Source organism: Cyanistes caeruleus, chromosome 8 (assembly GCF_971803275.1).
Source record: "Cyanistes caeruleus chromosome 8, bCyaCae1.hap1.1, whole genome shotgun sequence".
In the NCBI taxonomy this organism is placed as follows: domain Eukaryota; kingdom Metazoa; phylum Chordata; class Aves; order Passeriformes; family Paridae; genus Cyanistes; species Cyanistes caeruleus.
The window spans coordinates 27,085,730-27,099,088 of record NC_141708.1 but is presented as its reverse complement, the minus strand read 5'-3'; the positions used below and the strand labels follow the sequence as shown (position 1 = coordinate 27,099,088).

At 37.7% G+C, this 13,359-nt stretch overlaps 2 protein-coding genes across 13 annotated transcripts in view; one reads left to right on the top strand and one right to left on the bottom strand.

Moving 5' to 3' along the window:
* Nucleotides 1–10,515, top strand: part of LDB3 (LIM domain binding 3) — a 116,270-nt gene extending 105,755 nt beyond the window's left edge. For all 6 annotated transcript variants that reach the window (XM_023930277.2, XM_086900905.1, XM_023930280.2 and 3 more), the window contains 4 exons: nt 769–949; nt 3,141–3,261; nt 4,584–4,699; nt 5,885–10,515. In XM_023930277.2, coding sequence (XP_023786045.2) covers nt 769–949; nt 3,141–3,261; nt 4,584–4,699; nt 5,885–5,974 — 508 coding nt within the window. In that variant the 3' untranslated portion in view covers nt 5,975–10,515. The remainder of the gene's footprint in view (nt 1–768; nt 950–3,140; nt 3,262–4,583; nt 4,700–5,884) is intronic.
* LOC147651946 (uncharacterized) overlaps nt 1–13,359 on the bottom strand; it is a 45,261-nt gene that overhangs the window by 7,439 nt on the left and 24,463 nt on the right. For 3 of the 7 annotated variants that reach the window (XR_015290164.1, XR_015290163.1, XM_086900912.1), the window contains one exon: nt 10,369–10,483. The exons of 2 other annotated variants lie outside the window; for them this stretch is intronic. The gene's annotated coding sequence lies outside the window, so the exon portion shown is untranslated. Of the gene's footprint in view, nt 1–10,368; nt 12,938–13,359 lie in introns of those variants that run through there. 2 more of the 7 variants (XM_086900915.1, XM_086900914.1) reach the window with 2 other exon arrangements.

Sequence of the window (13,359 nt, the reverse complement as noted above, 5' to 3'; positions counted from 1 at the left end):
GTGATTCATAGCATGCCTCTCCCATTTCTCCCAATTCATTCTGCTGGATCAGTGCCTCCTGTTAGCCTATGCACTGCTGTCCAACTTTAAGTAATCCACGTTTAATGACAGTCTTCCCCACTACAAGGAGCTAGTTTGGTGATGTGGAACTGCTGATTATTGCCCTTTATATGTTCTGGAATGGAAATATTCCAGTAATAATCACTATATCTAACTACAATCACCAGAGTCAATCACCAAAATGAATTTAATGTGTCTTCCACATAATGAAACAGTAAGTTTTCACCTGGTAGTCTGACATTTCTAGAACATGCTGCATGCAGTGCTCTCAGACAGAAAGAAGGCAGGAGACTTTAGTAGCTCTTGTGAGGTGTGGGTGTGTAAGGATGGAAATTTGCTTGTTATTTTATGCTTTCAAATAGTAGCATTATCTTCTGTTGCCTTTGGCCTTTTCCTATTCTCTTTGCATCTGCTTGCAAAGACCACTTACAGTTTTACAGATACGAAAACAATTGATTTTTCCAACAGTTGTCTGTAAATGCAGTGTATGATACCAAACAATAATGTAATGTTTTAACCAGTGTGTTTTGAGTAATAGTCTTAGAAAAAAACTCTTCTATTCAGGTTTCTGAATGTTATTTTCATATGCACCTCATGATTCAAGTAGCTTCTTACATGTGTACCTGGTGTCTGACAAAGTGAGTTTGCAATCAGGATCATTCAACCTTCTTTCTGCAATACAAATAAGACAATTACAATTGTTTCCAGAGGTCCTTTCCTGGTAGCCATGGGTCGCTCTTGGCACCCAGAAGAATTCAATTGTGCTTACTGCAAGACATCCTTGGCTGACATGTGCTTTGTGGAGGAGCAGAACAGTGTGTACTGTGAGCGCTGCTATGAACAGTTCTTTGCACCAACCTGTGCCAGATGCCACACTAAGATTATGGGGGTAAGAGAACAAGATTAACCCTTTCTGCAACTGTGTGGATCTCTGAAATAATGAAATAGTTTAGACTGTAAGCAGTGAATGTAGATGTTTTATTATTTCATCCTTTTAATTATTTCCCAGCTTGTTGATTATTTCAGAATGAGAAACACGTTATTTTATAGTAATTTTTATTCATCTGAAGGCTTGGATATTTCTGTACCTTACTGAGCTCACAGACAGAATATATAACCCAGGTACCATCTCACTGATGTAAAATAAGTAACACTTTCTAGGTGGTTTTTTGCTATCTGATACCCACTATGTAACTTTTATCTCTCTCTTCCTTGTAGTAAGAAACTTGAACTGGATTTTTATTTCTTACACAGGACTTAGTCAAAATTTCAGTAGAAAAATCAGTGATGTTGGGAAGAGGCCTATTGCTCTTGCTGTACCTCACTGTTAGTTAGCAGCACAGCTGTTGAAGAATTCTGCTTGCTTCTTATAGTTAAGAAAATACAGAATAAATACAAAGATCTGAATTCCACAAAGCCAGAAATGCCACTTTGTCTTAAAGGAGTCATGTACAAGTAAATGTACAATTTAATCTGCTCTCCACTTGCCTTAGATGGTGGTGAGGTTGGAATACCATCAATAATTTTAGCAGTGTATTTATGCATGCAGTTCTAGTGAATGTGTGACTCAAATGAGGAAGCAATGAGACCCCCACTGGTTTTTCATTGCTTAGCTGTCACCTTTTGACGTCTGTCTAAATGTTGGCATTACAGATGCTCTTCTCTGCAACTGCCAGTTAGCAATGGCAGCATCAGACATCGATGGTGAAGCTCTGGCTCCAACCAAGTCTTGTTTGCTACTGCAGCAGAAGGAGTAATTTATAGCAGAGTGCTGACTTAACCTACCTAATGAATGCTGGCACAAATCAGTTTCCCATTATGGATTTTCATCAGGAAAATAGCAAAGATGCCAGCTGCCTCTATTTATATTAATAAGATTTCTCAAGCTATTTTTGCTTCTTACCTCACTGAGGTTCATAAATGGATCCAAACATATTTATCAGCAATAGTTGTTTTGCAAACAGTAACAGAAGTTAATGAATCTCAAATGGTGATTCTCTAATGAGATATATGGCAACTCTAAATTAGACTTATTTTGTCTATTCACTGGATTGAAAGCATTGAAAGAGGACTTCAATCCATTTTGTCATAATCAGATGTGAATGAGAGTCTATGTGTATGATTGGAAGCAACATAAAATAGGATCTAGATTCTCAGCTGGTATAAATCATTGCTGTTTCACTGAAGTTAACAAAGTTAATTTACATCAGTTACGCAGCTGGCCCTTGGAAATCTGGGCAGTTGGACAGATACACTGACAAACATCATCATGGCTACATGTAAGATTGACAAATTAGCAGGTAACTGTGTATCAGAGCCCAGTACAGCAGCTTTTGGACTTGGAAGACTTCATTATGACAAAAGAATGAATCAGGAATAGAGGTTTCTCCATACTGGACAGAAGTAAGAACAGAAGTAAGAAGCTGATAAAATCTAGATGTACTCAAATACTCTGAGGAGAATTTTGTTGCACAGAACTGGGGTTTTTTTTGTGATAAACACATGGACTAGGGACAGACATGCAGATTCATTTTTACTAATCACATAAGTTAAAAGAACCTTCCCTTTTTTTTTTTTTTAGATTTTTACATTAGTTTGTGAATCATTCTTGTAAGAAGCATAAAAAAATTGCTACAGAATCTAGATTATTTTGAAGCAACAAATTTACACCACTTATTCCTGGTCTTAGAAAATGACTCTTTGAAATTTATTTAACAAATCGTACTCTTGCATCGAAGCGTTCATACTGGCTGTGGCAAAACAAAAGAGAAAATAATCAGAATCTTTGTGCAGAATCACTTCTACAACAGTGACTGGGCATGTTGATACAAACTGCTGGCTGAACCATGTTGTTTTACTTTGGCAAATACATTGTTCTAGAAAGCTTGCAGTCCTATTTCCTCTTTCTTTCCAAAAGGAGCCCAATTTCTGTCATAATTCTTTCTTTTGAGAAGGAAAATTGGCTGATACAGAAGGGAAGAATTTAGAGCATCTCTGCCTTGTGTTTGTTCTCCAGGAGGAAGTTGCAGGGCTGGCTAGTCTGCTGGAGATTTTTGTATGTTTGTTTGTTTGTTTTACAGGAAGTGATGCATGCCCTAAGACAGACTTGGCACACAAGTTGCTTTGTCTGTGCTGCTTGTAAGAAACCATTTGGGAATAGCCTGTTCCACATGGAGGATGGTGAGCCTTACTGTGAGAAAGGTATGGCAGTCTGGACAGTTCTGCACAGTAATTGTGTGCTTTGTGTTCATGGAAGCAACGCAAGAATAAAGCAGCTGATGAACAAAATAATATCAGATACCCATCCTGCATGGATTTTGTTTCCTCTCTCCACACATACAAGTGTTGTGTCTCTGTATTTTTCTCCAGTTTATATGAGAGAATGGTAGAGCGCTGGTCTTTGCCTCAGTGTCCACAATGCCTTCCCTCACTTCTCTCCCTTCTGTATTATCATACTTCGTACTTTTTTCCCTACACATCTTCCCTTGTTCCACTCCCCTCCTTGGTAGACTCTGCTCACCAGAAATGAAAAATTATTCTTCTAGGGCTGCCCACAATCCCACTGAGTTGCTGGAGCTGTGACCTCTGATGCTGTTGCCTCACCCTAGAATTTCTCAGCCAACACTTACGAGAAGATAGCTCTGCACAGATGTGCAGCACATGCTAGTGCAGATTTTGCTTCCTGGCTGCTGCAACAAACTGCTTCTTGCCAACTAAGAAAAAAAAATGCCATGTTTTCCCAAAATGGTACTTGCCATGCAAACAAGTTGCCTGACATAGGCAGGAAGGAGGTTAATGTTTAATTGGTATTCCCTCTGTATTCCCTTGGTGCGTTCAGTGAGCTCATGGCCTACTTATCTCTGGAGATTCCTTCCTTATGGTTATGCAATTCAGATTTTACAAGTCAGAGTAGCTCTTGGTGAAGAACAAAAGCCATATAGCATGACTGGCTGGGTACCTACCCTTTAAAATTGGAGGGTTTGTCTGAACTTCAAATAATTCTCATGAATTCCATATACCTTTGGAATTTCCACTAATATTTTTCAATGTCAAGCCTATCCAAATCACACTTGACAAAGTAAAGACGTATTAATCAGCCAGTATGGGGTTTCCATAACTTTCTCTCCTTATGGAAAAAGAGCATTAATCCAGGCATGGAAACTTGTAACATTCCCTTGTCATTAGACTCTTTTGTATAACCATATTTGTCCTATGAACAGATTCCACATATACTAAAGCTAAATTGAAAATAATGTGAGAAACATAACTTCAAATTCCATGGACTTTTTGTATGTCTTCTACATTTGTAATGATAAATGTTACACTAATGGGGGATTCTGGACTGTGCTACTAATTAAATAATGAAAGAAAAGCAAATTTCAGTAGGATTATTTCAGTAAATGTAGTAGGAATCTGAGTAAAAACAATCAAAACATTCACTGTCTTGAAATGTTCTATTTCTTTTGGACTTAGTATGATTATGTTAAGAGTTTGGTCTAAGTTTTCTTTTTGTTTCATTTTAGATTATATTGCTTTGTTCAGCACAAAATGTCATGGCTGTGATTATCCTGTTGAAGCTGGAGATAAATTCATTGAAGCTCTTGGACACACTTGGCATGACACCTGTTTCATTTGTGCTGTAGGTTCTACAAGAAATACTATCTCGTTCCTTTATACTCTTAAATTGTGTAGTAACACCAGAAAACCTAAAAGCAGCAATAACTGGTAACATGCTCAAGGATGCAGAGGGATGGAATCTAATTTTTTACTTGCATTTGGAGAAGGATAGGAGTAATTTATCTTCTCCATAACTTTCACTAGAATTATGAAATTTGACCATCATGAGTGTTTTCTAATAACACATCCACTTTTAGATATTATATACAGTAGTAAAGAGCACTATTGCTGTTATTCTTTCCAGTGTTTGCCAAATAAAGATAGGGCAAGACTGAAAGTAAATTAACACCATACCGAACAGTATAACCATAATCTTACTTACAAAGCAGTGAAGTTTGTATTTCCATGCTGAATGCTTGTTGAAACTTGCAAAAAGAAGTCTGTTTAGAGAGTGGGAATAGTAATTAACATAGAAGTTGGTCAAACTCATCAATCTGTGGTGTGCACGTAGCTCTAGCATGTGGCCCACATATTCCCACACACTGCACACAAAGCAGAAAAATCCATATGATAAACAGTACTTTCATCTGGTTCTAATACCACTGAGCAGATCTGCAACATATTATTCCAAAAGTAATAATATCTAGAATCTCTAATCAGCTAAAAATAGTATGTTGGCAACACCAAACCAACAGTGGCAATTTCTAATGTTTGTTTAAGTCTAAAAATTAGGTAGAATAGTTGACAGTATAGAAATGTTTATAAATATCCGAAGCTAAACTAGCTTTGCAAAAATGTGTCCTGTGAAAACTTAAATATTTTGGAAGTTCCAACATGGAACATTAAGCAAGTTTCCTTCACAAGGTAACAGCTTTTAATCACTTATAAATATTGATCACTTATAAAGATACTTTCTCTGAATATTTCATGTTTCTTTTTTGCTTGTTCATTTGCCTTAGCTACCCTGTTTTCTGTGGGAGTGATAGTTTTATTATATGTTGTTAATATGCAATTCTCACAGTAGGGTTCTTTTTAAGGACCTAACTTTATTTCCTTCAGTGGGTTAAATCAACAGCAAATCAATCCATAACTCCTAAAGATCACCAAAGAAATGCATAGGCAGAAGATCAGTACAGCTGAAACTGATAGTCACATCTTTATCCCTTTTTCTTTAATTATTCCTGATTGCACTTATTATTAATTTTAGGTCTGCCATGTGAATTTGGAAGGTCAGCCATTCTACTCCAAGAAGGACAAGCCACTGTGCAAGAAGCATGCCCATGCCATCAATGTTTAAAAGAAGAGTTGGTAGTCAGTAATGCTGGGGTAAAACAGATGACTGACTGGGCAATCATAAAGTTGATAACCATGGCTAGCATTTCTCTCGGTAAAAGCTAGAAGTTGGTACTTCTCGAGTTTAACTTTATCCTCTTTCATAAATGCAGAATGTGCTTTTTGCAAAGTTCATACAAAAACCTATTGAATGAACAGTCAATATCAAGTGAACTAATGCACTAATCCATTATTAGAGCAACAGATGGCAGAAATATTGAAATTAACTAAAAACCTTAATATAAAAAGTAATGTGCAAATATAGTTTTAAGCTAACTACCCGCAGCAGTTTTACTGCTTAGACCACACACTGGTGTTTAAAAACAACTGGGAAAATACTTCTGTATTAGGTCATTTTTCTTTCACAGCAATAATGAGTAAGTGCCATATGTACAGTCATCTGTAGAACCAAAGGCCATAGCTTTCAAAGGGAAATAAAATAGATTAGGGCTTCCTCTAGGAAAAGTGAATGCTATTCCATTGTGTTGTGGTGCTACCTCATAGCACCAGATATTTTAGATTCTTTCCAAATAACAAGTCTTCCTTGGATCCATATGTAGGTGGGAAGCCTAGGTGACAATCCATAACAGTTTGAAAATAAAATGGTTGGGTCAGCCTTGCTAGTGCACTTGGCTTCTATGTGCACAGTAGATAATTCACTCTCAAATCATAATGGAAAAGGACAACTGGCTTTCTCTGAATTGCTCTTACACTGAATGGAATAGAGCTGGCTGGAAAGGCCAACTTTTAATTCAAAACCAGTTTTCCTTTCCTTCTGCAGAAAAGGAGATTCAATCTTGCTTTGGTTTCTAATTCCCACTGATATCAGAGGGAGGTAGGAACCTACGTCTGGACCTTCACACCGGTGAAGGTCAGAAGAAACTCATCCATCTAGCACAGCTAGGTTGTGGGAAATAGCTTGCAAAAGTTCCCTACTGTATCTCACATAATTAGGAAAAAGGCTTTTTTTTTCCTAAAGTGAATGAATTATGATCAAAAATTCTTAAGGTAGCAGGCACATACTCTATTCCTTTCCTTAATTTAAATGCAACACATCATGAATTGTAGCAGTATTTGCCATTGGAAAGCAGTAGCTATGTTCTAACAGTGAGGATAATCATACAGTCATCTTTTCTAATAACCATACAGGCATCGATCCTAATAGTTTGAAAATAACTTTCAAGTTAGTCAAACAGTTCTTTATAAAACTCTTTCTTTCAAATGAGCAATACCTGTAGTACTGATAATACTTTTGAATTTTTGAATATCAATTTTATATTTGAGACAGCAGTTCTGTCTGATGGAGTTAAGATGGAAAGTCTGATCACCATTCAAGCTTATTAACTCATTTAAGTGAGAATTACGATGTGTGTGTTGACAGCTTGCAGTACTGACAGTTTTGAATTAGTACTTCTGAGGCTGAGGATGCTTTCTGTGGGCCACATGCTGGTGTCATCTGCACCTATTTTACCTTGTGTTCTGAGTAGCAAAAAATTACATAACATTGTCTGTCTTGTCCCTCCCATGGGTAATGCCCATTTCATTTGTGTGTCTTTTAAGGGATGAAAAACTATCCAAAGCTTGGGGGAGGATTAAATGAAATTTGGAGTTCTAATATAAGAGCTAAGTTAGCTGCAGGCAGTCTGCATCTTGGACAAAAATAACAGCGTGAACTGCCTGTGGCAGTTTTGACATGTATGACTTGTATTTATTCAGTAGGTATCTTAGTTTTCACTGATCTTAGCAGTGATCTGATCTCCATTGCTACAGGGTCAGATTTTTGTATGCATGAATTATTCTTAAACACTAGTACATTATACACAAAGCCCTTTTTTCCTTTTTTTTTTTTTCCTTTTTCTTTTTTTCTATAAGTAAGCAAATTTTCTGTTTTCAGTTGGTGCTGGGCTGGTGTGAATACGGTCTCACAGATTATAAAATCCAAAAATCTGGCTCATAATATTCTCCAGAGGAATAAATCATAATTATGGAAGTTAAATATTTTTCCACTCCTATTTGACTTCATTAAAGACATATTCACACAAGTGAGAAAATTCTACATTTCCTTTTCATTTTTCAGTGCCATTCGAAAAAATGCTGTTTATTATTAATTGTTCTTTGAGAGAATTCACATCAGCATACTCTCTCCTGAGAATGCATTGAAGATATTCTTTAGGCAGATTTGTGTCAGTGTTGGCCACTGACAGGGTCTAATCTCTGACTGCAACATCAGAACAGGGAGTCAGGCTCCATGGGAAGGGCTTGTGATGATGCTTCAGGAGAATTTCACGGGCTCTTTCCCCTCTGATCCGCGTGTGTTTATGTGTGTGTCTCATTCTCCCCTCCACCTTCCCCCTCCGTGTCCCTGTAAGACTCCTCTCCGTGGCAGCACGAAGGATAAATCATTTTAGGATCTGGCCAGGCATGTCGGGCTGCAGCTTAGGGAGGAGTAGAGTCTGGGAAGCCGCTGGCAGGCAGCACGGCTGGGGCTGAGCTTCCTCCAGGTCCCTGCGTAGGGCAGAAGTGGCAGCCGGAGTTCCCGGCGTGGGGCGGGGTGTGGGAATCGGGGCCTGCCCGGAGGAGAGGGGAGGGGAGGGGAGGAGAGGCTGGCATCTCACCGGGGAGAGAACCTGAGACAGCCGGAATGCAGGGGCTCTGCGGGCCTCCCTGAGTGGCGAAAGATGAGGCACTGAGGACACGGGAAGCCCGTCCTGAGGCAGGGCTTGGAGGGGAGGAGCAGCCAAGTCAGGCCGGTTTCACCAAGCCGGCAGGTCAGAGTAGAGGTGGGGTGGGGGGCAGCCAGGATGACTCACCACAGTCAGGGAGAGGGCTCCAAGTAAGAAATAAGGGTGGAAGTAGCTCCCGATAGCCCAGAGAGGTGGTTTGAATACGTTCAGAGGGGTGAGCAAGGATACAATCTGGTAAATCTGAAGCCTGGACTGCAGGGAAGGGAATGCAGGGTATGTAAGCAGGGCTGAGCTGGCTTGCAGGGGGGCAGCAGCGCAGACCTCAGAGGGAGCCGTGCTGGCTTGAGAGAGTCCTGAAGATTTCCTTGGGCGGAGAAGCTGCGCTGCATGCCCTGCCTCCAGCTGGTGCCTGAGCGAGTGAGATTAAAGCGAGTTTACATAGCACTATATGAGCTACGGTGATATCTCTGAATGAAGAACAGAGATACCCTGAGGATTATCATGTAATAAAATTTTCCTGTTATGACTTGTGCTGCTTCATAATGTGGTCCAAAAACAGGGAATCCACGTACCCGCCCTTGATATCTATATTAGGATATAATTTTTGCACATATCTGAACCAGAAATTCGTGAATAAATAATGTAGCATTTTAACTTTCACAGGGGTAGAATACCACATAACTGCTGATACTCTTCTGCTACGTCACTTTTGTGATAGGGAGAGGGTAAAATGCATATATATATATATATATAATAATATATGTATCTCTAAATTCAGAAAATGGCCTTTGAACTATCACTGAAAATAATGTACAAAAATATGCAAAATGAATAATGTGTACTTGATTATGTTTTATGTCTTGTAAGAAATGCCTGGGATAAGTCCTAAGTTCTTTTGAATATTTCTTTTAATTCTAATTAATGTGAGGTTTTACCCAGTAAATCAAAGATACTGTACCTCTGAATGATCAATTTAAAAGATCAGTCTTTTGTCTAACTAAAAAGTGTTCAATAACTTTTCAGTCAAAGGATTCAAAAGCTTTTTTAAATTCTTTTCTCTCTTTTGGGGTTCTTTTTTGCAGAACAGGGCAAATTAAATGTTTCCAAAGAAGGCTACTTTTATTATCTGGACAAAATAAAACAATCTTAGGACTTTTTTTCATTAGTTTTTACTATATTAGATTCACACATTACACAATTCTAAAATCAATTCAAAACAAGGAAAAATATTTTCCATTGGTCCTTCAGTGGTCAGTACTTTGGGTGAAATGTTTTGCTGAAGATTACTTGTATTTATGTTTAATAATGTGAATGTCCACAGCACTGAACACACTCATTAGTGTCTAATGCTGGGCACACTAATGTTTGTTTGCAATATTTGTCTCCTGATAGTGGATATTAATTTGTTTAGTATTTATAAACATCAAAATTTGAAACTGAGTGATTTATTGCCTGCAGTGATCATATATTAGAAGTCTAGGTTTTATAATATTTTGACATGTTGACTTGATGCCACAAGTGCCCTTGCTTTTAGATAGATATTTTTTCCTAAGTTGCTGGTTATTTCAGAACAGAATGTCTGGTGGTTTATGAGATGTGAGTAATTACGTTGCATGGATTATCTGTGCCAACATGAATAAAACAGTCTAGTAATAAAAGCAATGTGCAAATACAGTTTAAACTTTATGATTTGGGTATATTTATTAATATGCCATGTGAACAGCTGACAGCTTTTAGCCATGTAATATCAGTAAGAAAGCATACTCAAGCTTGTACTCTCTACTTCAGACCTGAAAATAAAAATTAAAAGCATTGGTTTCAACTTTATTGTATATCAGTCTTGAATATTTTATTGACCAAATAACGCTGCTTTAAACAAATATTAGTATGCTTAAAAGATGCAGTCTGCTAACAGTACATGTTGTAACTTAGCAAGACCTGTATAGTCCCAGACCTTATTGTGTCAACAAATACTGTTTATAGTAACTTTGTAAGGAGTGGGTAAATTCTGTCTTCAGTTACATTGACACATCTGCAAACAAAGTTTGACTACATAAGTTCAGGTAGGTGTTCTTCCATTTCTTAGCAAAAATTACTTAAAATATACAAAATGTTTTAAACACCCTCATAGAGCTCTAGTGCCAAGAAATTTGTACAAATGAAGGGATGACCTCATACAACACTGTCTTTTACAAAAACAGCCATTTTGTGCATTCCTGTTGCACACCCCTCAGAAATACAGGCATTTTAGAGATACAACTAGGTATACTAAATATAATTAAGAAGTTAGATGATAAATGGGCAGACTTGGATTTAGATGCCATTACCAAGTACAGCATCAGGAATCACAACTTTGTGCACTTTTGATTTTATTTTCCAGCCCTGATTTCTGTTTACAGTGTGCATAAGGAAATGCAATTGAAAAGAATGCCCAGAGCGTACACAGTATTTTGTCAGATAAAATTGCTGGTTTTCAGATTGTCTGTTCTGACCTTTGACCTTTGCACAAGACAGTGCTCCCTAAACTGTGCACTGTGATCCCTGGAGAGTTCAGTTGTTGGAACTGGAAGCAATAGAGGCATAAGCAGAGCACCATGCCAGCTGACAGGGTGGAAAAAGTGAATAGAGCAAAGTTCATTAGGAAAGGACATGGTGCAAAAGGCTTGACAAGTGTTGCATTAAGGGATTCTTAACAGAGATTCTTAAAGAGAGATTATTGCTCTGAAGAAAATGGTGATTTCAAAAGTATAGGCTTTGGCATTGTATTCCCCTCCTACCCCAATCATGCATCTTGAATTCAGCCCGTTTCTGTTGATTAAGAAAGGAAGGAATGTGTGAATAAGATTGCTGAAATCATTATTGAATACACAATGAAATGCTTTGTTCTCACAGGCAAATCAGAGTTGTGGATGAGATTCAGACTATATTCAGGCATATATATTCGGGAACACTGTGCTGTGTTCCTATGAAATGTGCCCTTGAATAGCTATTAAAACACAGTTCCTCCCCCTCCTAGGAAGATTACATCAAAGGAAAACACTAACAAATGTGTGTTGTACTAATAAGGACTGTCAGGCTGAGTCACAAGAATCTTCTCTGTAATAAAGACCAGAAGAGATTTTCTTTAACAAAGCTAAACTTTTGAACAAAACATTTTTCCTTTAAAAGTTTCCAGATTATAACTGTTCAGGAATAATCAATTAGTATGCATAAAGTATCATTAATAAATCTGCTTCTACTACAAAAGTATTTTCTAATCTTATTACTTTAGAAATCAGATTATTTTCATTACTGAAAAAAATATTACAGAAATTCTTCTGCTTCTACTTAGTTTTACTGTGCATACTGTTACTGAAAAAGAGTTGAGATTTAATTTTCTTTTAATTAGAAGTTATAGATAAAAATATAGCCTTGAATTGAATGAAGGTGATGATTCTTCCAGTGCTTGTGGAATGAATGCTGCTTGCTACACTGAAGCCAGAAAACTCGCTGTTCTAGATTGTTTTATTCTCATGGTACATTAAAGAGGATGTTTTGGATTTTTAGGAGGTTTAATAAAAACCTATACCCTTAATTAAAGATCTCATTTCAAAACAAAAGAATGATTTACATTGTTTAAATTATTTTAAGATCTAATCATATGTAGACAGGAAAATAATGCTGGGATCGAGGTTTAGTTTCATTTAAAGAAATCTTCATGTTGACTAATGCAAGCATTCCTATATGCATGTGTGGACATATATGTGGATTAAAACACTCAGAACTGAGATTCTGATATCCTTCAAATGGGTGTGTTTCATACCTGCTTTATGTGAGCCTAAATTGTTATCATATAGTCCATTTACTGAATATAGCTTAAGAATAATGCACAAATCTGAGTGCACCTCAAGACCTGGGTTTTGTTATCTGTTAGGTGTTTGTGCTTTACAAAGTAACAACTCCACAATTCTGATAACACAGGAGATGTAGAAGCAGAAAAAAGGGGCACACTTTCCAAAAATCTGGCTTCACATAAAAAATAGGATTTCAGGAATAAAATTTTTATTTGTGCATTATAAACAAAGACCAGGTATTATTCTTTCACAACAAAATATTCTTCTGCTGTCCCCTGCACATTCCTTGACAGATTTTCTTCCTGCAAATTTTTTCCCTGTACTGATTCCAAAGATACTGTAAATTTCCATGTGATTAATGGATATGGAGAAGCCTGAGCAGAGTTCCTGTTCCTTACACAAGCCTGTAAGCTGTGGGGTAAAAGGTGACAGAGTGGGCTGCGCTGCTCATGTGAGTGTATTCAGCCCACTGCATCCTGCAAATACCAGACTTCCTGAGATTTATTGTGGATACACAATATAAATGACACTAATTGAAAGTTTCTGCTTTATTGCATGTGCACCACACGGCATCTACTTCTGGCCAAAAAGCCCTTGCAAGAAATCCAGAGTGCTAGTCAGGGATTCTGGTTCTAGCTGTGGCCTCAGGGCATACCTGAATCTAAACCGTGTGGTTATCAAATAATGGCAGGGCACAGTTTGCCTTTGAGATTGTATTCCCAGTGCCAGCTGTGGCAGCAAAAGGACAACAGGGCTGTTTCATGGATGGTGATTTTCTGCCATTTTTATTATGTAAAGCAGTTTCTGGAATGGGAGCTCTTCTGAGCTGCCAT